The 24,182-nt window shown below is 36.9% G+C and overlaps 5 protein-coding genes and 2 pseudogenes across 6 annotated transcripts in view; 2 read left to right on the top strand and 5 right to left on the bottom strand.

Moving 5' to 3' along the window:
- The window catches only part of LOC106326627 (UDP-glycosyltransferase 79B9-like), an 8,637-nt gene extending 7,668 nt beyond the window's left edge, over nucleotides 1-969 (bottom strand). Inside the window, exon 1 of the mRNA XM_013764553.1 lies at nucleotides 393-969. Within this exon, the coding sequence (XP_013620007.1) occupies nucleotides 393-882 (490 nt within the window). The 5' untranslated portion in view covers nucleotides 883-969. The remainder of the gene's footprint in view (nucleotides 1-392) is intronic.
- Nucleotides 970-3,692: 2,723 nt separating this feature from the next.
- On the bottom strand, nucleotides 3,693-4,270 carry LOC106323454 (annotated as a pseudogene).
- A 3,244-nt stretch (nucleotides 4,271-7,514) lies between these two features.
- On the top strand, nucleotides 7,515-11,064 carry LOC106323453 (annotated as a pseudogene).
- Nucleotides 11,065-12,835: 1,771 nt separating this feature from the next.
- Nucleotides 12,836-15,230, top strand: LOC106327275 (homogentisate 1,2-dioxygenase). The gene is made up of 9 exons (XM_013765391.1): nucleotides 12,836-13,146; nucleotides 13,356-13,586; nucleotides 13,660-13,739; nucleotides 13,811-13,978; nucleotides 14,067-14,242; nucleotides 14,315-14,384; nucleotides 14,460-14,614; nucleotides 14,709-14,792; nucleotides 14,858-15,230. Exons 1-9 carry the CDS (start codon nucleotides 12,965-12,967, stop codon nucleotides 15,086-15,088), a joined length of 1,377 nt encoding a protein of 458 aa, XP_013620845.1. The 5' UTR covers nucleotides 12,836-12,964; the 3' UTR covers nucleotides 15,089-15,230.
- Nucleotides 14,921-19,126, bottom strand: LOC106327274 (endonuclease MutS2). The gene is made up of 18 exons (XM_013765390.1): nucleotides 18,846-19,126; nucleotides 18,632-18,760; nucleotides 18,388-18,555; nucleotides 18,226-18,309; nucleotides 18,091-18,141; nucleotides 17,880-17,936; nucleotides 17,716-17,798; nucleotides 17,515-17,638; nucleotides 17,381-17,440; nucleotides 17,049-17,303; nucleotides 16,826-16,973; nucleotides 16,621-16,748; nucleotides 16,477-16,524; nucleotides 16,269-16,399; nucleotides 16,113-16,195; nucleotides 15,850-16,024; nucleotides 15,482-15,744; nucleotides 14,921-15,395 (listed from the first exon to the last, which is right to left on the bottom strand). The coding sequence occupies exons 1-18, from the start codon at nucleotides 19,089-19,091 to the stop codon at nucleotides 15,223-15,225; spliced, it is 2,406 nt and encodes an 801-aa protein (XP_013620844.1). The 5' UTR covers nucleotides 19,092-19,126; the 3' UTR covers nucleotides 14,921-15,222.
- Nucleotides 19,127-19,533: 407 nt separating this feature from the next.
- Nucleotides 19,534-20,309, bottom strand: LOC106322787 (translation initiation factor IF-2-like). Its single transcript, XM_013760923.1, has 2 exons — nucleotides 20,061-20,309; nucleotides 19,534-19,968 (listed from the first exon to the last, which is right to left on the bottom strand). The coding sequence occupies exons 1-2, from the start codon at nucleotides 20,169-20,171 to the stop codon at nucleotides 19,690-19,692; spliced, it is 390 nt and encodes a 129-aa protein (XP_013616377.1). The 5' UTR covers nucleotides 20,172-20,309; the 3' UTR covers nucleotides 19,534-19,689.
- Nucleotides 20,310-20,649: 340 nt separating this feature from the next.
- Nucleotides 20,650-23,094, bottom strand: LOC106322786 (stomatin-like protein 2, mitochondrial). Of its 2 annotated transcripts, none has more exons than XM_013760922.1 (9): nucleotides 22,872-23,094; nucleotides 22,543-22,786; nucleotides 22,319-22,468; nucleotides 22,009-22,066; nucleotides 21,841-21,933; nucleotides 21,600-21,698; nucleotides 21,410-21,501; nucleotides 21,065-21,156; nucleotides 20,650-20,956 (listed from the first exon to the last, which is right to left on the bottom strand). In XM_013760922.1, exons 1-8 carry the CDS (start codon nucleotides 23,009-23,011, stop codon nucleotides 21,112-21,114), a joined length of 921 nt encoding a protein of 306 aa, XP_013616376.1. In that variant the 5' UTR covers nucleotides 23,012-23,094; the 3' UTR covers nucleotides 20,650-20,956; nucleotides 21,065-21,111. The 2 variants fall into 2 exon arrangements, with proteins under 2 accessions (XP_013616376.1, XP_013616375.1); XM_013760921.1 differs by having other exon boundaries at nucleotides 21,065-21,124.
- Between the last annotated feature and the right edge of the window lie 1,088 nt (nucleotides 23,095-24,182).

Genomic DNA, 24,182 nt, shown 5'->3' with positions numbered 1-24,182 from the left:
TAAACCTATCGGCTTGACCTTAGAGTACTTTTAGCCGGTCGAGTAAGTCGGCTAAAAGTGCCCGACTTAGAGGGAGCCTCGTTTCGGCCCGTATACTTGGCCTCTCGCATTAAGGCCCAAAGGGGCACGAAATTAGGGCATCTGGAGAAGGAGTCCTATAAGAAGGGAAAAGGAAGCAACAAGAAGAGGATTTTTGGACCATTGAACAGACTGAGCGGCTAGATCTAGGGTTTTAGGTTATCTCTTTGATCTTGTTACTCTTCGATCTTGTAGCTCTTGAATCTTCTTGTCACTCTTGTAACCCTTCAAACTAGATCTAAATAAAACGTCTTTAGCCATCCCATTTCTGACTTCTTCCATCTTAGTCGACTGAATCCCGTTCAAACAGTACGGTACCTTTGCTGAAGGATAACCAGGTGGAGGAACTCCTAGTTCGCTACCAGGGACATGGTTGTGAGCAATAGTGGTAGCTGATACCCCGTTGTACACCACACTCTTGACTCTATGCTCCCTAGCCATTTCCGGAACCCAATAAGCAAAATCGAATAAAATCAGGTCCGGTCTCAAAGCATGAACCGCGGCGGTCACCTGATCGCGTGTCAGATCCATGGCTGCGAACAGGAAATTTCCCAATGAGATGGGGATATCCGAGGCGGTCTCAGCGCCAGCAGGGAGACCAGCAACAGGAGGAATAGTTAATAGATGAAAGAGGATGTTGTCTGAGAACAGGTTGTGATGTTCCGACTGTTTCTGAGCCTTCTTGGGCAGCAAGAAAGTAACCCTATGACCTTTTTCAGCTAACTTGTTGGCTAGATGCAAGTATGGAATCATATGACCAAAAGCGAACCACGGGAACATAAAGGCGTGAAACTTTTGGACCATTTTAAAAATAATCAAAACAGGAAAGGAACACAAATACTCAAAGAGAGCAAAAACAAGAAATTTTTTGGTGTGTTTTAAATCACAAGCGTCTTTACTTTTTTTCTTTTTATGTTTCTGCGACTGAGATGCTTACCCCCCTTCGTAGGACATCGCTTTATTAGTGCGCTGCTGGAGATTAGTATTTTAACTTCATTATTAGTGGGATTGGTGCTTTTAGTTAATTATTAGTGGTTGATAGGTGCTTTTTTTTTAAACACAGTGGTTGATAAGTGCTTTAAATTAATAATTAGTGGTTGATTTGGTGTTTGACGTTGATTATTATTGATGATTTGTTCTTTGAGATTTGTTGTCGGCAGTGTATAACCCATGTGCCTGTGGGATCCATCTACGGCATCTTTGATATTTTTGGCGTTGCTTTCTATTTTTTTACAGGTGGCGCTAATTGTTTGACTTGATCTTGAATGGAGTAAATGTTTGTGTATCATCTAGCTATATTTGTTCTTCCTTCTCAATGGCCACTTCTATCTTGTTCTTTTCCTTGCTCCTCGTTCTCCCTTGCTTTGTTGATTCTGTTTACTTTAACTTTACTAGCTTCCAACGAGGTGATCCTGGGAATGTTATATACCACGGTGACTATGCAGGTCGCGTTGGTACGGTCACGTGTGATGAGAAAGTGCCTATTTGGAGTTCTAAAACTGGTAAGCTTAGAGCAACAGTATTACTGGGACAAAATTTTGAATTCTTAGCTTTTTTTATTATTAACTTTAGACTAAAAGACAATGTTAAGATACAATAGCAAAATTGCAGATTATTGGTAGATATGTTATGTTGTCTCTTAGTAAATAAATTATTTATTTTAATAAATAATAACATATACAAGATGTGTTTAAAATAAAACATATAACATTTAAATTGAAAACATAAAAAAATTACAAAGTTGTCAAAAAAATAGCAAAAAAAAACCTGAAATTAAAAAATTAAAAAAATTAAAAGAAAACATTCAAGACAAAAATTAAAAACAGAAAATCATACAAACATCATAAATAAAAGCAAACAAGCATTTTATTTAATTCATAGAAACTTATAAATTATATGTTATTTGGAAGATGTCCAAATTTAGCCCATATATTTTCAATCAAACCATCTTTTAATTGTTGATGGGCTTGTCTATTCCGAACTTTTGTTCGACGATCAATTGTATTGCCGAGATTTGTAGCCACATCGACGGAATATGTAAGATCCACATCTTCTCTTTGTTGAAATTCTACAACGTCATACTGAGTGAATGAATCTCGTTCATCTTCGACAATCATATTATGGAGTATGATACATGCTCTCATAATATTTGCTATTTTTTCTTTATCCCATAAATTAGATGGATCTTTGACAACAGCGAATCTAGCTTGCAGGACTCCAAAGGCACGCTCAACATCTTTTCGCACAGCTTCTTGGATTTTAGCAAATAATGAATTTTTCGGACTCTGTGGTAGTCGGATAGATTGAATAAAAGGTGTCCATTTCGGATAAATACAATCCGTGAGATAGTAAGCCAAATGGTACTCCGTTCCGTTGACATATAAGTTGACTTGCGGAGCTATTCCGTTAATAATGTCATCAAAAACAGGTGATCGATCAAGAATATTAAGATTGTTCATTGTACCTGGAGCTCCAAAAAACGCGCGCCATATCCGAAGCTACCGCCTCCTAACACAGTTGTTGGTTTTCCGGTTCCTCGAGAATACATTCCTTTCCAAGAGGTGGGGCAATTCTTCCACCCCCAATGCATACAGTCGATGCTTCCAACCATCCCGGGAAATCCACGTTGTTCTCCAATATGGAGTAGTCTTTCAAGATCCTCCGGTGTGGGACGTCTTAGGTATTCATCGCCAAACAAGTGGATTATTCCGGCGGTAAAATGGTGCAAACATTTTCGAGCTGTTGTTTCACCAAGTCGTACGTATTCGTCAACTGTATCAGCCCCACCACCATATGCCAATTGACGAATTGCTGCAGTACATTTTTGGAGCGGTGATAGACTAGACCGTCCGACTGCATCTTGTGTTGGTTAAAAATACTTTACTTATGTGGAGAGACGATGCACAATACGCATGAACAATTATTTGTTCATTTGAAACCGTTGTCGGAATAAATTGTGAGAGTATGTTGGAGTTTCACTAAAATAATCATTCCAGAGTTTATTGTGGCCTTCTTCCCGGTTTCTCTCGATAAAAATACGTTTTTTTCGCTCTTTCGGTTCTGGAATAAGAGCATAGTTTTCAAAAAATTCTTTAAATAGGGATTCAAAATCAGCATCATAATCTTTGTGGTAATGATAATGGGAAGAAGATGCCATTTAAAATTAAAAAAAGGGAGAAAATGTTTTGGAAATGAGTAGAAGAGGGACGATTTGTGTATGTGATATTTGATGTGTGAAACTCCCGTGATGCTTATTTTTTTAGAAGTATCCATCTTGTGATACTAGCTTGTTTTCTTGTGGAAGAAACAAACAAATATATGTGACCATTGAGTACAAATCTCATATGGAGAACACATGTGAACCTTGATCATTTAAAATTTGGTGCAAGTTATAACAAGGTTAAAATCTCATATGGAGAACACATGTGAACCTTGATCATTACAAAACATAATACAATCAAAAACATTACAAAACATACACCTTGATCAGTTTCATACAATCCAAACAAATTACAATAAAACATAATACAATACCTAGTTCATAAAATCCGAATCATTACAAAACATACACCTTGATCAGTTTTAAGTAGTGTTGAGATAAACAGCAATCTCATTTACTTGAACATGAGGACCATACCTATTAGAACAAATACAACAACCAATACACCAACAACGAATTCAAAGCCATGCGTAAACCTTGATTTCTTCTTAGCTAACTCACACACTATCTTCTTAAGCCTAACCAGCTTCTGCTCAATGTCATTATGGAGATCCTTAACCTGGTTAAGTTGTGTCTCATAGTCACTCAAGAAGGTTAGATAATCTACGTTTTCAGCCAGCTGGCCATACTGTGTATCCATGGCTCTCATCTCCTCCATAACCGCCACATCCCACCATTTCTAAACATGCACTCTCCGTCATCAACATTCTCACACGTGTAGTATCTTCTGCCTGGATCATTTCTAGTGTAAGATGTTGCTACAAGAGGTTGACCACCACAATAGCATGTCTTCGGGAATCCAAACTCAACCTCAGGTTGCGGAGGGTACTGAAGCCGCTCGGCATTATTGTAGCTAATCTCAGCTTAGTCCAGCAGAATATCAGCTTCTGCTTGGCTTTAGTCACTGTCTGCTGAGTTCTCACCATACTCCTCCGATTCAGAAGGTTGGGTATAGCTATAATCTTGTTCCATTTGTTCCTAAACCTGAAAAAAAATTTACAAGGGAAATTTTAGATTTTCAAACTGAATTAGAGGAAAAAACAGAATCGATAATACATAAGTTATTACACAAGCAGGAAGCAAACATGAAGTACATTCATAGAAAAAAGCCTGGTTCAATACTCTAATTATATTGAACAGTTCTAGTTAAATTTTTAAAGATATTCATAGAAACAAGCAGGAAGTACATTCATCATAAATAAGATAATATTTTTAGATATTACACAAGAAACAACCAGGAAGTACAAACATAGTTATTATACACTAGAAACATAGTTAGAAATACTCGGCCAGGAGTTTATTCTTGACAACTTCTTCAGTCTCACTAAGTGGTTCCTTTTTAGCAAGGAGAGTGTCTAGTATGGCCAGCTTTGACAGTTTCTCCTTCATCGCCAAATCTTTCATCTTGAGCTCCCACATGCTCTAATACTCAGAAAGAGCCTTCCCTTGAGCATTATTCCTTCTTGCTTTTGCAGCCTTGATACCTTCAGGCAGGATCTCATGGTCACCAACATTAGTGCTTGAAGATTGGGAACCGGCCTCATTAGTTTTTCTCTTTCAACTGCCAGTAGCTTTAGGAGTGTTCAGGTTTAGCCATTTCTGTTCATACCTCAACAGACACCACGCATGCTCAAGGATAAACTTCATGTTGTGATCAGAGTAGAAGATGTCATGAGCCACCTTTAGAACGTCATTGTCATTCTGACCGCTGCTATTTTGTCTCTCTGCAGCACCGAATGCGCCACAGAACTTGTTCGTCAGATCATTGATTTTGTGCCACCTCTGCTTACAATGGATATGCTCTCTGTTTTCACCACCCTCTCTAGCATGAGGACTTGCTGCGTAGTATTCTTCTACTCGTTTTCAGAAGGTCCCTGACTTTTGTTCATTTCCAATAACAGCATCCTTAGATGTGTTTAACCAGGCACTGATTAGAACCTCGTCATCAGCTGGGGTCCATTTCCTTCTCTCCCGACGCTCCAGTGGTGTGTCTTCAGGTAGAGCTGGAGCCTCAGATTGTTGGGAACGGAAAGGAGGGATTTCTGAGGCTCCAATGTTTACACTAGAAGGAAAACTTTCATAAGGAAAGTTTTCATGAACAATATTTTCTTGTTGACTACTAAGAACGACTACATAACTAGAATACTGACTATATGGATTCCTTGAATCCATAGCTAGAAGAACAGAGAAGAGATTATCGAAGAGAAAGCGGAATGGTTATTGGTTTTAGAGGAGAGAAAGAAGATTATGGAGATTATATGAAAGAATGAATGATGGTTGGGATTTAATAGGTGAAACTGAAACAAATAATAAGTAACAATCACCTAACCATTATCTACCAAAGTCTAATAAGAAGTTATTACACATTACACAACTACAAAGCTATCAAGTCTCATTTACAATATCATTAAATTTAAACGGAATTTGGTTTCAAACGAACTTCAATACAATCAGACTAGGCAATTCATTTTAGTTACTTTCTATTAAATTAAAATAGGATTTGGTTGCAAACAAACTTGACTTCTTGCCTTGTCAATTCATTTTAGCAACTATCTAGCACAAAAGAGGATTTGGTTGCCTTGTCAATTCATTTTAGCATTAACCACTACAGTCAAATCACAAGCAACTAACCACTACCTATAATCGGCGAATCTAACAATAACAACTACTGGAGCTCTATTGAATGTGAAATGGGTGTTCTTGTTGATTAAAGAGTTAAAGAGTAGATCGACAATTACAACAAACGACAATCATATCATCGGCGAATCTAACAAACGACAAGTTACCACTACCTATAATTTACGAATCTAACAATAAAAACTACTGGAGCTCAATTAAATTTACTCAAACACCAACCATACAAGCACAAAATGGCAACCATATCATCACAACAAAAAGCAACGAAACCCAGATGCAAAGGAGGTAGATCGACAATAACAACGACATCCTTTAAATCTCAAAACGGAGGAGGAACACATACCTTTTAGATTGGAATCGGCGGAGAAGCTTTGGATGAGACAACATATCGGTGTCGAGTGAGCGAAAAAACCAAGAGGATTTTGATTTGGGGATGAAATCGGCGGACAAGCTCTGGCGAAAGGTTTCGCCGTCGAGAGAGAATCAGGAGAAGATGAATGTGATTTGGAGACCTCAAAGCGACTTTGCCCTACACGACTTCCACACCCAATCGCATGCTGCCAGGTGGCACGTAAGGACCATCGTGAAAACTTCTTAATTAAGGTCCGTTTCTATTGTATTTTAGTCTTTTTGATTTAATTATCGGCCCATAATTGCTAAGAACTGAGCCTAAGACCCGCCGATAATGATGCTCTTACTGATTTTAATACCAGTTTTTGTTTCGTAATCGATACCCGGAATGCAAGATTTTTTTTTCTTTTGCTAAAACCTGGAACGCAAGTTATGGAAATTTTCGGTCAGATGGCCGTTTCTTGGGTCTTTTTAATCAAATCTAATATATTAAAACAGAAGTTACAACCTTGATTCATGTGTGATTTAAAAAAAAAAATGGACCCGATGGACGTATTCATAGAAAGTCATGTTACATTTAATATCTAATCTTATCATTTAAACTTGGGGCCTACCAGAAATTTTTATTGGACTATCAATAATTGGATTTAAACAATAGATGACTCATTGGATTTATAGATAGTATAAACTAAATAGATATAATTTAATGTTGTAATACTATACCTCTATATGCTAAATATTTAAATATTTGTCGATGTTAACTTTTCAAAATATAAAGATTTTTTTTAAATAACAAAAATCATATTATCTAACAATGATTAATTTTTACTACCTTAAACCAATGAAAACAAATTTTAAACTATATAGTTTATTTTAAAATTAAACAAAAACTAAATGTTTATTTATTTACTCGATAATATAAATCTATGAAGCGAAAAGTTTAATTTTTTTAAAACTTTCGAAATTTGTGAAATGTTACAATATCTTTGAATATGACAATAAAAAATATTTTACTAATCTTTATATATATAGTTATGATTTTAATAATGAAATAATAATCCGAATATATATATATAGAAGAAGATTCAAATACATGTGAAAGTTTGAAATAATCTATTCAATGAAAAAATATACGGTAAACTTATTATGTTTTAAAAATGGATAGACACATATATATTATAATATATACCAATTTAGAATTGAAAAAAAAATATTTATATAAAAATAAATGAAAACAAAAACCCGCGCAAACCGCACAGATCGAGATCTAGTTGGTAATATTACATCTTCGTTTCCTCTGGTCCATGTCGAGTTTGACACATACAACAACGTACCATGGGATCCTCTGGAAATTAAATACCACGTGGGCATCAATAATAATTCGCTTAGGTCTTCTAACTACACTTCTTGGAATGCAAGCAAACACAGCCAAGATACTTGTCATGCACGGATCTCCTATAACTCTGTTACTGAGAACTTGAGCGTGTCTTGGACTTATAAGCTAACCTCTGATCCTTGAGAGAACTCCAGCCTTTCTTACATCACTGATCTTGCAAAGGTTCTGCCACCACAAGTTATGATCGGATTTTCAGCCACTACTGGAAATGTTACGGAGGGACAAAAACTTTTGTCATGGGAGTTCAGCTCAGGTTTGGGTATTGAAAGGCCTCTATCAGGACAGGGTTTGTTATTCTGATCTCTTTGGTCATATTTGTGTTAGTTTGGTTGCACAAGAAAAGAAAAAGGAAGGCTAAAGAGATCACTGACTTGATATCTATTAACGAAGACCTCGACAAGGAAGCAGGACCACGGAGGTTCGCTTATAAAGATCTTGTGTCAGCAACCAACAGATTCTCAGCTCAGAGGAAGCTGCGTGAAGGATGGTTTGGAGCAGATTATAGAGGATTCTTGAACGAAATAGATTCGTTGGTTGCCGTGAAGAAATTATCTGGTTGTTCCAAGCAAGGAAAGTGAGAGTTTTTGACTGAAGTAAAGATCATCAGCAAATTAAGACATCGAAACCTGGTACAACTCATCGGTTGGTGTAATGGAAAACAAGAGTATTTGCTGATATATGAGTTCATGCCAATAGAGAACATGTATTTGTCAAAATCGTTTAGTTTCGTGTATAGAGTTCAATTTCTCTTAAAACAAGACATGTTAGACTAGTTATCGCACTTCAGAGTTGAGGTAAATTCTTCCATCTCTCAAGCTGACTTCACCTTGCATGTTTTAACCTTGTGTCTGTACAGAGCATAAATGACTATCTGAGAAGCACTCAAGAAAGCGCCAATCGCACTGCATATCTGAAAACAAAACAAAAACCATAAAAAGTTACAATCAAAACAATCTTTTAATTTTAAAATCAAAATTTCAATGAAAAATAAAAGACTTACACAGACGTAAATATTGATTTCGTAGATCAAAGAGTAAGCCATCCAAACTATGGATTTTATGAAACCAAAGAGCACTAAGGAAAATGGCATGAGCTTAACGCTCTCCACCACTATTGCCTATTCGCGCACAAAGAAAAAATTCAACCAAAAAAAGGAAAAACAAAAAAAAAACACATAATTGATAAATATTTAACTATCAAGAGGACTTACGATTGATGCAACATGAAATACCAGCATCATAATGTTGAATATGACACAAGTAACACCAAGGAACTTGAGTTTAGAATCAAGACTGTTACATACCATACATGTAATCAAAATAACGGCTAACATCGCAATTATCTCAGCAACTGCAAATAGGCACACCTTTATCTGCATCATCATAATCATCAGCATCATCATCATCATCATCAATAAAAAACAAAAGTGCAACACTTTTTATCAACTTACATAGATTTTTCTTGATTTCGTGGCCTCACCGTTAAGTAGGTAGATGATCAAGCAAACACCATGAAATACAAACCCCTGGGCATGAACGATGCGAAGAAGTATTGTGTCATCATGAAGGCCGTACATAAATCAAATTGCACAATACAATAGATTGGCCATGGGAAAATCCGGCTGCATGTTACCCACGGATCCGTCATTCACAACCTTGATGTACCTAGGTCTACGAAATTACTAAACGCATTAACTAAAACTCAAACTACACAAAAAGGGAAAAAGTTTGATATACTTACATATGATAAGCTAACAGTCCAAAATTTGTAATATTCTCTGCAAAGAAACAGAAACATGACCAGTTATGTCATTTAATCAGTGAAACAGAAACATTCTCAGTTAAGGAGATGGAGCGTACCAATAACTCCGAATATTAACTGAACTTGTTCGGCATCCACCATTGTCAAACGAGAAAATAAGAAAAGTCCTAAAGGAGAAGACGAATTGTTTGAGATAGAGAGCGTTCTGAGGGGTTTAGGATTAGTTTAGCGTTAGGGTTTTCAGTTTAAATTAAACATTAAGAACCATATTTTGTTATTTTTTGGCCTAGATAAATGCATCTATCTCTATAAAAAAAAAAGCAAAACAAATTCTTTAAGCACATAAAATTTAATACTCCCTCCGTTTCAAAATAGATGATATTTTGAAATGTTTTTGATGTTTCAAAATATATTATTTTGAATTTTTATATTAATCTTAGTTTTATTGAAAAGTGTGTGACCAATGATGTTTTATATTTATCTTTAAAGATTGACTGAATTAATTTTGGTTTATATTTTTAATGTTAATTTTTAGGAAATAGCGTATACCTTAATTCTTGTGCATACACCCAAAACATCAAGTGTTTTGAAACAGAGGAGTATGTAAAAATCAATAATTAACATAATTTACTTTACGTACCAAATTATACGATCAAATTTGATACATTTTAGAATCTATAAAAAAACTCAAAATAATGAAGAACAAAATCAAATCACTCGTTAACTTAGTTCATGCCAAATGGTAGCTTGGACACTCATTGGTCGGTGTAAAGAAAAACAAAATTATTTGCTGATATGGTAGCTTGGACACTCACCTCTTTGGGAAAAGACCACATCTATGTTGGGACGCAAGATCCAAAGTAATTCTTGGTCTAGCATCGGTGCTGTTTTATCTTCACCAAGAGTGGGATCGATGCGTAATGCAGAGGGACAACAAGGCAAGCAAAATCATATTGGACACTAATTTCAATGTTAAGCTAGGTGACTTTGGGCTGGCCCGATTAATGGACCATGACCTACGTTCCCATGCAACAGGATTAGTCGGAAGTTTTGGCTACATATATGTAATGACTGGAAGGGCCAGCAAGGAATCTGACATATATAGCTTTGGAGTTAGTATGCTAGAAATTGTCACGGGAAGAAAGCCGGTGGATCATTCACAAGAAAATATCGAGGCTAAGAGTCTTTTTGAAAGAGTTTGGGATATGTATGGAAGACAGCAACTTTTGTCAGCTCTGGACGAGAAACTCGGTGAAAAGTTTAATAGGGAACACGCTGAGTATCTTGTTGTTATGGCCGTGGGGTATATATGGTGCGGTCATCATGACGGAAACTCAAGGTCTTCTGTAAGAGAAGTCACCCAAGTCCTGAACTTGGAGTCGCCATTGCCTAACCTTCCACAGAAGATGCCAGTTCCTATATATTACATCTCGCCTACTTCTCACACAGTTAGATTAAGTAGGGGGTTGGGTTCAGTTACGTTCTCAAGTTGGTCACTAACTCTCAATATGTTGCAACTAAAATCTTGGAAATTTCTGTAATTGTTTTGTTATCTTATATTAGCTCACATAATGCTAATACGAGTGAGGAGATAGGTCTTTGCATGCGTGGAACAAAGTGAACTATGTTGTCTGGTTTTTGTTCTCTTCAAAATGGTATCGACCAAGCAAATAATTTAATTTTGTGTTGCTTATGAGTTCTATTTTATCTTATCTCTAGTTATGTCTTATTACGAACAAGAAATACAAGATGAAATTGATCAAAAGTTTTGATGCTATTGGATAAAATGTGTACACCTTTATGTTCCTCCATTTTTTATGAAATATAAGATCCCTTTTATATTAACATTTTTTTGTAACCACGTGTTATTACTAGGATTAAGATGATTCTTAGAATTCTTAGAAAAATTAGATTAGGATGATTCTTAGAATTCTTAGAAAAATTAGTTGGTCTATCAAAACATATATTATATTTTTTATTAAACTAAATATAAAATTAATTAATTAATGGTGCACAAAAATATTTTCTTCTTTATTTTCTTAAATAAATAATAAATTTTTGATAACAATTTTTGTATCCTTCATCATTTTTGTTTAATTTTATATTCTTAAGAGAAACTAAACAATCATATTATTAATTCTTATATGTTATATATTAACAATTTAAAAACGACTATAAATTACTAATATTGTTAAAAGTCTCACATTAAAAAAATGTGTTCAATGGTTTATCTTTTTTTTAAGATTCTAAACAATCGCATTAATCATATTATAAAAAAAAATCGATTTTTTTCTTATATGTTATATTTAGAATTTTTTAAAACGACTGTTTGTGATCAATCGTTTAACTTTGTTATAACAAAATACAAATGATCATAAAATCATAGTATATACCATATAAAAATACATAAATATGTTAATTTCAAATTCTCATTGCAAAAATATTTTTAATTTTGAAATTTGCATTGAATTTTTAAAAACAATTTTAAATTACTAAAATTATTGAAAATCCCACACTGAAAATTTTGTGATTAATGGTTTAATTTTTTTTTGGTACAAAAAATATACAAATGTTAATGAAATTATATGAGTAGGAAGTCTCAGCTAATAAATATCCATATTAAAATATACTGTATATATATGTCAACATCATTTAAATTTAATTACATAACATATAAAATTAATAAAATGATTTTTTTTTATTTACCAATAAAAATTATTGTAAATAAACAAGAGAGATTATTTTGATTTATGTGATTACTCCAATTTAATTATATACATACATGATAGTTATTCGCTTCTCAATTATTCAATATATATATTATTTCATAATACATAATGAACACAAAATAAATTATAATAAGTAAAAGTGATTTGTATATATAATATTTATTCCGCGTCTTCATCCTGCGGTCTTCACCTAGTGTTTATTATATTTGAAAGATAAAAAATGAGTTTTAGTTTTTTAAGTCCTTAAATGCATCTTTTTACTAGTCTTCTATTAAAATAGAGTATTTTTTTTTTATCTACGGTACAAAGTTGTTACTTTTAGAAAAAATCGTTAATAAATTACTTAACAAGTTTGTATGAAATAATAAACTTATGGAAAAGCCAACATAATATCCTGTAAACAAGCAACTTCCTAAAATATCACTACTTGATCTCTTAGAGTTGAAAACCTTCTTCAAGAGTTCCAGTGTAGGGAGAAACAAAACTTAACTTAAGAAAAAGTCAAAACCCCATTTCATGGGTTTGATTTTAAATAGAACCGAGCCTGATTTCAAAAAGCCCATTAATGGATAAGCCTAAAAGCTAATAGATAAGTTAACGTAAATGCTCTGTCTCTGCCACGCTGGATAATAATCCATAGAAAAGGAGTTTTAAAACCAGACGTCGTCTCTCTTTCCTCTTTGATCGAAATGTCAACGTCACCCAAACTAAACTCCCCACGTTTATAAACTAACTAAAAGCTGAAGTGTATCGTCCCTCGTCTTCGTCTTCCTCTTCGTCGCTGAAGAAGCCATGGGAGAGAAGCTTGCAGATTTAGAGTACCAACCAGGCTTCGGCAACCACTTCTCCTCCGAAGCGATCGCCGGAGCTCTGCCGCGAGATCAGAACAGTCCTCTTGTTTGTCCTCTCGGTCTCTACGCAGAGCAGATCTCCGGAACCTCTTTCACTTCCCCTCGCAAGCTTAATCAGCGAAGGTCCTTTCCTTTACTCTCTTTATCTCTTTTTTTTTTGTAGCACTTTTTTTTAACAGAAGACTTAAGGCCCTACCGGGGGTTCGAACGGGAGACCTATTGATCTGCAGTCAATTGCTCTACCACTGAGCTGTGGAACCCAAGTTTCTCACTTCTCTATCTCATTCATGACTTTTATCAATTTTCTGTTTTTTTTTTTTTTTTAATTTCAGTTGGTTGTATCGGATCAAGCCATCGGTGACGCACGAGCCCTTCAAGCCTCGTGTTCCTGCTCATACGAGGCTCGTGAGTGAGTTCGATGCGTCGAACAGCCGTACGAATCCGACTCAGCTTCGGTGGAGGCCTGAGGATGTTCCTGACTCGCCTACTGATTTCGTTGATGGGTTGTACACTGTTTGTGGAGCTGGGAGCTCTTTTCTCCGCCATGGGTTTGCTATTCACATGTACAGAGAGAGATATACCTTCTTCTCTTTTGGTTTAGATGAGTAATTGATCTTGTTTTCTTTCTATTTGAAGGTACACTGCTAATAAAGGGATGAAAGACTCTGCCTTTTGTAACGCTGATGGTGACTTCTTGTTTGTTCCTCAGGCTGGAAGTAAGTTAGTTCCCGTGCTTACTTTGGTATAAAGGTTTAGTCTTGTTCTGATGTTTTGAGTGGGTGTTTAGGGGTGTGGATTGAAACCGAGTGTGGGAGGCTTTTGGTTTCTCCTGGTGAAATTGCTGTTATACCACAAGGATTCAGATTTTCCATAGATTTGCTAGATGGGAAGTCTCGTGGTTATGTTGCTGAGATCTATGGTGCTCATTTTCAGCTTCCTGATCTTGGACCTATAGGTATGGTACTCCGGGTTCTTCTTTTTGATTCAACTTTGATTGTATTATAAAAGGCTGTCTCTTTAAGAATGTTTTTATCGTTTGAAAGGTGCCAATGGTCTTGCTGCACCAAGAGATTTTCTTGCACCAACGGCATGGTTTGAGGAAGGGCTACGGCCTGACTACACTATTGTTCACAAGTTTGGTGGTGAACTCTTTACTGCTAAACAAGATTTCTCTCCTTTCAATGTGGTCGCCTGGCATGGCAATTACGTGCCTTATAAGGTTATTACAGTTTTTGTTCAGCCTAAGCTCAGTTACTTTTTTTCTGACCATATCATATATTTACATCTGCAGTATGACCTGCACAAGTTCTGTCCATACAACACTGTCCTTGTAGACCATGGAGATCCATCTGTGAATACAGGTAAGGGGACTAAATATATACCTAATGTGTTGTTCTTCATCTGTAACTGATAATCAATGTAAATGGCTCTCTCAGTTCTGACAGCACCAACGGATAAACCTGGTGTGGCCTTGCTTGATTTTGTCATATTCCCTCCTCGTTGGTTGGTTGCTGAGCATACCTTTCGACCTCCTTACTACCATCGTAACTGCATGAGTGAATTTATGGGCCTAATCTACGGTGCTTACGAGGTATAATGCTTTATGTTCCTGCTTCAGCAAACCATTTACTTGCTTGTGTTCTTCTTCCTACTGATATCTAGATGCTGACTCCACCTTTTGGCAGGCCAAAGCTGATGGATTTCTCCCTGGTGGCGCAAGTCTTCACAGTTGTATGACACCTCACGGTCCAGATACAACCACTTACGAGGTATCAACCCAGCTTATAAAATTATAACTCAAGAGTCTGAAGCATTCTCATAATGATATTTGTAGGCGACGATTGCTCGAGTAAATGCAATGGCTCCTTCTAAACTCACGGGTACAATGGCTTTCATGTTTGAATCAGCCTTGATCCCTAGAGTCTGCCATTGGGCTCTGGAGTCCCCTTTCCTCGACCACGATTACTACCAATGTTGGATTGGCCTCAAGTCCCATTTCTCACGCATAAGCTTGAACGAGACTAACATTGAATCAACAGAGAAAAAGAACGAAGCTTCAGAGTAAATAAAACATAAACTAATGTGTAATGTCAATACCCATTATGTACAGAGAGAGACCTTTATCATATGTAAAAAATACAGCAAGTGTATATGCAATAAGCAGGTAATGTTTCCTAATATTATATCACATTAAGAAATTCAGGCCACAACATCAGCCAGCTTTACTTTCATCTTCATGATGCCTACTTGAACTAAGATCTCTTTCTTTGACTGTTCTACCTTCAATACAGTCACTTTTTTGCCCAGAGAAGAAACAAACACCGAGTCGCCGATTTCTGGAAGCTTTGTATTCCCTTTTTGTGCAGAATCTTCTGTTAGTGGAAAAACATGGTTCAGTTTCAGTGATCAAATTCAGAGAATAGATATCTTTCAAATGGCTTAAGTTTTAGTTCAATACCAGAAACTGGTCGTCTGGCTACCATGGATGGTGAAGGAGTTGCGTTATCTCCATCCTTGGTCGTTTTGAGTTGTGTAGCTACCTTTGACCGAGAAGATTGTGCAGCAGACACACGAAACTGTTGCAATGTTCTGCGAAGTGTAGAACGAGCCATTGATCCAGCCTGAGTCAGTTCTTGTCTCATCTTTAGTCTTTCTCTAGTGGCATGGTTGTTAATGTTCTTTTCTGCTGTAAGTAGATTCTCATGAACCTCTCTCGAGATCCTAAGAACCAAAAAAAGAAAAAAAAAACATGAACATGAAGCATATAAGAGTGTACAAGCTCCTGAATCTTGTTTAATTCTCTGAGACAACCATAGCTTCTCTCACCTTATATAACGACGTGACTCGTTTAAAAGCCTCTGGTAGTCTTGCTTGTAGCGTTCCATGTCAAGTATGACCTCATTGATCTCAGCACTTGCAGAGCCATATAGCTCACGAGCGCTGTTGATGATATCACATGGAAGCCCCAATCTTTCTGCTATGTTTATTGCATTTGAACGACCTGACAGACATGGCTTGGTGAAACGTTTCAACGCTGATTCCAATTCAGAGGTAAGAAAAATAGAGCACTAAAGAGTCTGTAGCCAAACCTGGTACTCCCCATAAGATTTTGAAAGTGGGTTTTAAGTTGAGGTCATCAAACTCCATACAAGCATTCTCAAACGCAGAATTGCTACAAAAGAAGTTAATACTCTCTAAAACATAGGATGATCCAAGATAAAAACGGCAGGTGCAGATTATAAAACCTGTATTTAAGCATCTTAAGCTCTCCGTGATGTGTGGTTGCCATGGTGAGTAGAGAGCCGCTTTCTGCAAAAGATTCGAGTATTGCCATCCCTAACGCAGCTCCTTCAAGCGGATTTGTACCTGCTCCAACCTGTTAATAGCACCAACGGTTTAAAGTGGGTTCCTCCAAGAAAATCACTACAAATATGTCCAATCTTTTGAACTTACTTCATCCAACAACACAAGTGATCTGCTAGTTGAATGCGAGATAATCTCCTGCAAGTTAACCAGTAAGAAAAAACACTGAGATGAGGAGAGGAGACATATGTTGAACTGTGAAAGAGCGTGACAGGGACAGAGAAACAGACTAACACTTATTTGTTTCAAATGACCGGAGAAGGTAGAAAGTGACTGCAGCAAGGACTGTTCATCACCAATATCAGCATAGATGTTGTCAAACCAAGGTAAGCGAGCAGATTCAGATGCTAGCACATAAAGACCTACAAAGCGAATTGCAAATCATTTGGTGTAGTATTGAATTCACAGACAAAAACTATTAAGTAAGATATAGCTTTACCTGATTTGGCCATCATAGCAGCGAGTCCAACTGATTTCAAGCAAATGGTTTTACCTCCTGTGTTTGGACCTGTAATGACCAAAACTCTAGTCCCCTTAGCGATCTGGAAATCAGCTGGAACTGGTGGAGCTCCTGATACCGTGTCTGCCTGAAACAAAAATTACTTATCAACTTCAGCTAAAAAGGATCACCAAATCCGAGCAATGATCATTGGGGAACATACTGTTTTATGATATTTTACAGCCTCCTGCTTCTTTCTTATGCGTTTCTTGTGTTGGTGAAGCAATAGAGGATGGTAACATCTAGGTAGATACAGCAACCATTCTTTTCTAGGAAGCGATTCCTCACCAGAGAAGTTATTCGCAGGTGAGGGTTCTCCAGCAGATAAAGATTCAGAGTCCACTCCATCTTCAGGTGGTAAGTATATATCAGGATGTGAAGCACCATATGCACGACTATAAGTTGCTCGAGCGTTTATCTAAGCAAAACAAGAAAACACACTGTAATATCTCCTTTCTTTGGAAGCTCATGTCGTTAGTAAAAGCATAAGCTTACCACATCCAGCTGAATTGAGTATTTCATCACATCGTCGATTTGATCAAGATCCATTTGCATCTGTATTGATTTGCATCAAAATGAGTAAAATAGTCATATAGAATATCAACTTTTGAAATCAAATATTCAACTACCTTTGCAGTTAGCATTGAGAGAATCTCTGCCTCAGCCTTTGCAACTGATGCTCTTGCGCTTTGGAGTTCATCGTTCATAGAGACCGCAGCTATTGGCTCCGAAGCAGTCCCTCCACCTGAACCACTGTAACACATATTATCTTCAAAAGGATTGAACTGGAAGATAAAAGCACAATCTGAAAACTGCAAATTTAAGTTTACCTGGAAAGCAGAAGACCATCAACAGAAGTAAGCTGGCTTGAGCTTGTTTGTATACACCATCTTCCATCAATTTCAGCTACTACCTGGAAATTTATCAATAGGGCCAATTTTTAAGAAATGAAGATATGCTCTTTCTTCTTATGTCATGCTAAGGGAGTGCTTACCATGACAGATTCATTAGCCTTTTGGCTCCTTACAATAGCTTCCAACAGTTGTTGCAGCTGAAAGGAGACAAATAGGAGGGTTTCACACAATTTTACTTTAAAAGATATATATCTTAAAAACAAATATATTAGTGAAAACTCAAAAATCAACAGCCTTGTAAGATACTATTTGGACAAATATTTCAACTTATTTTAGACAGTCTAAGCTGACCTTTCTTTCAACTGTCTGGACTCGTTCACGTGACAGTCTCAGATCACTACTCTGAAACAATAAAGATGAAAGCTTAACATAAGGATCATGCATCTTGAGGCTGTGTTCACAGAGAGAGAGAAAGAAAGAACAAACCGCTGAATCTTTGATTTTTCCATCAACATCTATAACTTGTTCAACCAACTTGATGAATGATCTATTAATAACAGGTAGCATTATCTGAAACAATAGTACATAAGGCCGTCACAATATTGAAGTTAAAAAAGTATCAAACTTTGGAGCTCAAACTGCAAATACCATTTCAGAAAGAGGCATGAACCGTTTGTACCAATCTCCATCTTGCTTAATAGCAGCTTTGAGATCAAGCTGCAAATTTTCGAAGAAGCGAAGAAGAGAAGCCACTTCAAGTGCTTGGTCTGCTCGCAACGACATCTTCCTCTTAGCATTACGTATGCCCCACTCAACCTTTTTTACACAAATCAGTATTTACATTAAAAAAAAACACACACAAAAATGATTATTACATTGAGAATGAAGTTACCAGGGAGATTTGAATGCTGGAGAGGTCGAGACAGAAGGAACCATGCTCAAGCATTTTAATGGCGGCCTCTGTTTCTTCCAAAAGCTTCAAGCTTTCATCGAAACTCTGGTCAAGAGACCAAAGCTTTTTCTGATAACCCCATCAAAAATGTCAATGTGAGTTTAAAGCAGAGAAGCTTTACAGACATAACGTTTTTTGAGAAAAAAGTTGAAACCTTTGTGGCTTGGCGACCTAAAGAAGTACGAGCAAAAGAAGCGACGACGTCGCAGAGCTTGTCCCATTCCAACACTCTTAAGCTGTCGGTTTGGGATTTGGATTTTGATCGGCAAATAAGAGTGGGAGCAGAAGAGGAAGATGAAGAAGAGGAGATGAAACTCAGATTAACTCTGTTTCTGTTTCCGACAGAGTTTCTTCTAAGGAGCAGGGCACAGTTGCAGAATGTTATCGACAAAGCCTGCATTCTTTTTAGCCCTTTTGATTTCAGGGAAGAATCGATTTATAATAAATGGGGGATATATAATCTCTTTATTTATATTTTTAAAATTAAATAATATATTCGTAAATTTTACTAATTTTTATTTTTGGTATTTTGAATTTTTAATATTTCATATATTATTTTGGTAATTCGAGTTGAATTTTTTGGTAATTTCGACAGCTTAAATATTTTTATATAGTTTGAAAACTTTGAACACAAAAATAATAAATACCGAAAACCGATAAATTTTCGGATACTTACTGATTCTCGATAGAAATATCCACCCCAAACCGAATTGAAAGGTAACTGAACCTGTCCGAACAAAAAGGTTACAAGAAGTGAAAAAACCAAAAAAATTCTCAAATTACCTACCTAAGCCGAACGCCGAGGATTATTAGTAACATAAGCACGTTTATATATCACAAAAAGACTAATCACAATGTGATAGATATTGTAAGGAGAGATTACAAATCACAACAAGTTGGTCGTTTCATAAGAGGTGCATGTTACAACAAATAGCAATGCAACAGTGGTGACAAACATACAAATATGAATTGAGATTTGAGAGAAATGATTTTGAGAATTAAAGGGTTACAAGAGGCTCTTCCTTGGTTTTGGTGTCATTGGCTGGTGCAGCCTCCTCTTGTTTTGGTGGCTCAGTCTCATCAACAGCTTTGACAGTTGCTTCGGTCTTCACAGCCTCTGGAGCTGCCTCAGCCTCGGCAGGCTTGGCTGGTTCTGCTTCGACAGGTTTGGCTACCTCAGCCTCAGCCGGTTTGGCTGGTTCAGATTCCTTCTGTGTCTCTGCTCCATCTACAGCAGACACTTCCTTCTTCTCTGCAAGAACTTCGTCTGCCTTCTCCTGTAAATCGCCACGAAAGTAGAAAAAGAATCACACATCTTTCACCTGAAACATTACCACAAAACCAAAATGATATATTTGATCCACAAAACCTGAGAAACGGCTTCGGACTCCACATTCTTGGACTCCACGACGGCGTTTTCAGTCACGGCAGAGGTTTCAAGGATATCAGACTCCTTAGGTTTGCTCGCACAGCCTCCCATGTTGTTTAACGAAAGGTTCGGTTTGAAACAAAGACAAGTTACAATGGGAAGAGCTGTGGAGCTAACAATGAAACTCCTTTTCTGATCCTTTTTTTTTTTTTAAAAAAGCCAAAACTGTTTTTACTTATTAGAGGCTGAGCAAATGTAGGAGAAGGCAACAAAGAGATATATATAGTGGTTGTAAGGACACCCAAGACAAACGCTATTTCAGGAAAAGACTAAATTTTCTTCACGTCACCATAGATTCTCTGAGGCTCTTCTCTGTTAACGACCTATTAAACAGGAGAAACAAACTTCAACCTTTATTCTAAGTTTACGTTTTAGCCACAGTTTCTTTTACAGCCTCACAAACTTGCCACAGGCTTTCCTTCTGCCATTAGCAACCCAATAGAAACAGAGAAAGAACAAACAAGAAAAACAAAACAAGAGTCGGGCAGCTTATTGTTATAAAAATACGGATTTACTATGGCAAGCAATGCGGTTGAAATGATATGATGTAAAAGAAGAAAAAACCAATGTTATCAAACCAAAACCTATGCAAAATCTCCCTTCGAAAATTAGAGTTTCTCATATCATACTAAAAAGCTGTTCCCAGGTCAAAACAATTATTATTATTGTTCCTAGTTCTCTTCTACCACACGTCACCTATTCCTCTTTAGGAGAGGTTCCACTGCTGAAGTTTCTTGGAGACCACCCTTGGGGACGAGATTTTTGTACATTGTCAAAGCTTGAGCGATCATGTTTGCAGGATTTTCAGCAGAACTCGGAAGCAACATCGTTGTACCCTATCAAGAAGAAGAACAATAGTTACTCTTATTGGATTCATATCCCCAACGGTGGACGATATAAAAAAGTATATGAAATCTGGTACAGTATGTTTTGTAAATATTTACCTCCTTCGCAATGTTGCCGAAAGCATGAATGTATTGCTCCGCAACTCTCAAACCCGCAGCCTGCATTTTGCACCACGATTAAGCATGAGTTCCTAGTTTGGAAAGCAAAACAAGTTTACTTAAAGTCCAATAAGCCACAGAAACATCTATTTAGAAGCTAAGAGAGAATCATTTATGTGAAAGTAGGTTATATGACTTAATGCATTGGCGGCTCCAGGTATGAAACCAAACTGCATTTGAAGGATCACATTAATCGTATTACACCCTAAGTAATCAGGTTAATTCATTAAGCTCAAAACTTTGGAAATCTTGTAAAGTTACAGCTGTTTGATCTCATGTACTAACCTCCACACCACCAGTTTCCTTGAGGGATTGAGATAACATAGCTAGCCCCCTGGCTGTTGCTTTTGCTCTAGCTATTATTGCTTCTGCCTCACCTGGAAAGCCATACAAAATTTTTTTGTGATGAAACAAATTGAGGAATGGCTTGACATTAGTATGATGCGTTCATGCTAACTAAATAGTTAATACTAACCTGATGCTCGATTGACTTGGTCCATCTTGGCAGCTTCTGATTCCAAGATAACAGAACTTTTCTTACCATCAGCTATGTTGATATGGGCTTGGCGTTCTCCTTTACAAGTTAGTAATTCAGATAATGAGAAACAAATTGAGCAGGCTTTGTTATTTATTTCTTAGCAAAGAAAATGAGCAGTAGCAAGCAGGCTGTTCAATCACAGGACATAAGTTTGCAAAGATAAGCAAAGGAAATGTACCTTCAGACTCAAGAATCTGAGCTCTCTTTTTACGTTCAGCTTCAGCTTGCATTTCCATAGCAACCCTAACTCCATTAGGAGGCATGATATCCCCTGGATACACACCACATATGTATTTTGTAACAGGAATCCATCAAAAGAGAGTCAAAACAGAAAAAAGTTACTCACTTATCTCATAACGAAGGCATTCAAGACCCCAATCTTTTGCAGCCACATTGATAGCTTCCTGCAAGAATGATTCCATCTCAAAATCATCATACATAAACAGCGAACGCATAATGCATTCCCCAGCTGAATTTTACAAACTCTTATCTAAGTTCTAACAAAAACTAAACTCAGCACAGAGCAATGACTAATAGAACAAAAAATCTAAACAATCTCAGCTGCAATCTTAGGTCCTAACTAGAATTTCACATTAACATCACTAACCATGACATCCAAGAATCAATAGTTACATTAAGTCAAAAGGAAGACGAACCACAATCTTTTCGTTGAGCGTATCTCGTTCCTCGAACGTCTTGTCAAGAGTCATCTTCCCTAATTCACTACGCATAGTAGTCTGAGCCAATTGAACAACAGCGTAGATTGGATTCTCAACGCCGTAAGACGCCAGATGTGGATTCACAATCTGCAAACAAAACCACAGATCAACAAAACAGAACTTAACACAGATCTGAATAGAGAAAGAAACCAACGATAAACCTTGACGTATAGAACACCGTCGATGTGGATGCTGACGTTATCCTTCGTGATCGCAGTCTGATTCCCAATCGGAATCGCCTCCTCCTTGAGGGAATGAACGTAAGCGATGCGATCCACGCCGGGAACGAGGAAGTGGATCCCCGACTCCAGAGTCTTGGCGTATTTGCCGAACCGCTCGATCACGCACGCCTTCTTCTCCGGCACGATCCGGATCCCCCAGTTCGCCGGCGGATTGATTATGTAGCTAGATAAACAAACGAACGCATATAATCAACCGATCGAAACCCCAAGATTCCTCCTAGTTAAACTCGAAATCGAATGATTCTTACCTGTTGAAAGCATGACCGGGGGAGGAGCTGAAGTGGCGGACTGGGGTGGTGGTGGCTGTGGCGCCGGACACTAGTGGAGATTGACGGAGGGACCTTACCGCATTGTTGGCGACGGATCTTGATCGGATTATTTGGTTCATTGTGTAACTAACTCGTGTGTCAAATTCGAGGAGGAGTAACAAAAACCCTCTTTAAATCTTTTTGCTTTTTTTTTGGTTGACGAACATTCATATATATACTGTGAAAAATACTTGGGGATGTGGTAAGACATGTGACAGATCATTTCAGATAAACACCGATTTATTTTATTTTAGATTATTACTTATTTAACAAAATTTGGTCACAAATTTTAGTTTTTTGTAGAAGACTTCCTAGAGAAAACTTTTACAAAAGTATTCTGAAAGTCTTCCTTAAGTATTCTCAATGCCGGAAGATGTCTGCGTGGGTTATTTTTACAATTGAAAAATAATAGTAAAACATTTAATATCAATGAAAAGACTTCTCTAAGAAGACTTCTTTTGAAGTCTTCTTAGAGTTTAATTCTGGGTTTTGGTCAAACCTTTGCCCGCGAGAGAAGACTTCTAGAGAAGTCATCCGACGGAAGACTTTTAAAGAAGTCTTCGCTCGAAAAATCAAATATAGTCAATTGCAAAAGTAACTCAGCAGACTTTTTGCGACATTGAGAAGACTTCCGGAAGAATTAGAGAAGACTTCTTTTGAAGTATTCTCCAGGTAGACTTCCCTAGAAGTCTTTTACAAAAAGTCAAAATTCTAACTACCTTCGGTCAAATTCAAAAGTAACATGTTTATCAAAGAAGTCTTCTCTGGAAATTTCGAAAAAATTTCAATTTCAAAAGTAAGCCAATATTTATAAAGGAAGATTTCCGGAGATATCTTATGTAGAGTAGACTTCTTAAGAAGTCTTCCTTCGTAAATTTGCAATTGCAAAAATCTATATTATAATAGATCAGTTTTTGCTCACTCCTCAGCGCGCCACGTCATCGTTTTGTGGGCCCCACTTTTAAAAGGTGTAAAAAAGTGTCAAGCTCATGGCTCGAACCCGGGTTATTGAGATATAAACACCAACATTTATACCACTAAGCTAACTGATACCTTTGTACATTGATGGCCGAACCTAATATATATTTATGAAGGTCGGAAGCCCTTGCTTCTTCGGCTTCCTCTGAGGGTCGGACCTACAAGTGTGTTATGGTTTCATTTTTAAATGGGATTCATCACGTTATATGAAAAAAGCTTAAGTTTGCAACAATTATGGTTTTCCTATATTGTAAACTGTTGTAGTTTAATATG

Source organism: Brassica oleracea, chromosome C2, assembly GCF_000695525.1.
Source record: "Brassica oleracea var. oleracea cultivar TO1000 chromosome C2, BOL, whole genome shotgun sequence".
Classification (NCBI taxonomy): Eukaryota; Viridiplantae; Streptophyta; class Magnoliopsida; order Brassicales; family Brassicaceae; genus Brassica; species Brassica oleracea.
This window is presented reverse-complemented; position numbering and strand designations above follow the sequence as displayed.

Bases quoted from the DNA above. Each gene is read 5' to 3' on its own strand.
- LOC106327275 (XM_013765391.1), top strand. From the start codon at position 12,965: ATGGGAGAGAAGCTTGCAGATTTAGAGTACCAACCAGGCTTCGGCAAC. The intron at 13,587-13,659 runs GTACAGAGAGAG...TTCTATTTGAAG, and splicing joins CATGGGTTTGCTATTCACAT to GTACACTGCTAATAAAGGGA. The intron at 14,243-14,314 runs GTTATTACAGTT...TTACATCTGCAG, and splicing joins GCAATTACGTGCCTTATAAG to TATGACCTGCACAAGTTCTG.
- LOC106327274 (XM_013765390.1), bottom strand. From the start codon at position 19,091: ATGCAGGCTTTGTCGATAACATTCTGCAACTGTGCCCTGCTCCTTAGA. The intron at 18,761-18,845 runs GTTTCAACTTTT...TGGGGTTATCAG, and splicing joins TAGGTCGCCAAGCCACAAAG to AAAAAGCTTTGGTCTCTTGA. The intron at 15,396-15,481 runs GTATTGAACTAA...TTCCACTAACAG, and splicing joins AGCCAGACGACCAGTTTCTG to AAGATTCTGCACAAAAAGGG.
- LOC106322787 (XM_013760923.1), bottom strand. From the start codon at position 20,171: ATGGGAGGCTGTGCGAGCAAACCTAAGGAGTCTGATATCCTTGAAACC. The intron at 19,969-20,060 runs GTTTTGTGGATC...GGCGATTTACAG, and splicing joins AGTCCGAAGCCGTTTCTCAG to GAGAAGGCAGACGAAGTTCT.
- LOC106322786 (XM_013760921.1), bottom strand. From the start codon at position 23,011: ATGAACCAAATAATCCGATCAAGATCCGTCGCCAACAATGCGGTAAGG. The intron at 21,934-22,008 runs GTGAGTAACTTT...GTGTGTATCCAG, and splicing joins ATGCCTTCGTTATGAGATAA to GGGATATCATGCCTCCTAAT. The intron at 21,125-21,409 runs GTTAGTACATGA...TGCAAAATGCAG, and splicing joins AGGAAACTGGTGGTGTGGAG to GCTGCGGGTTTGAGAGTTGC.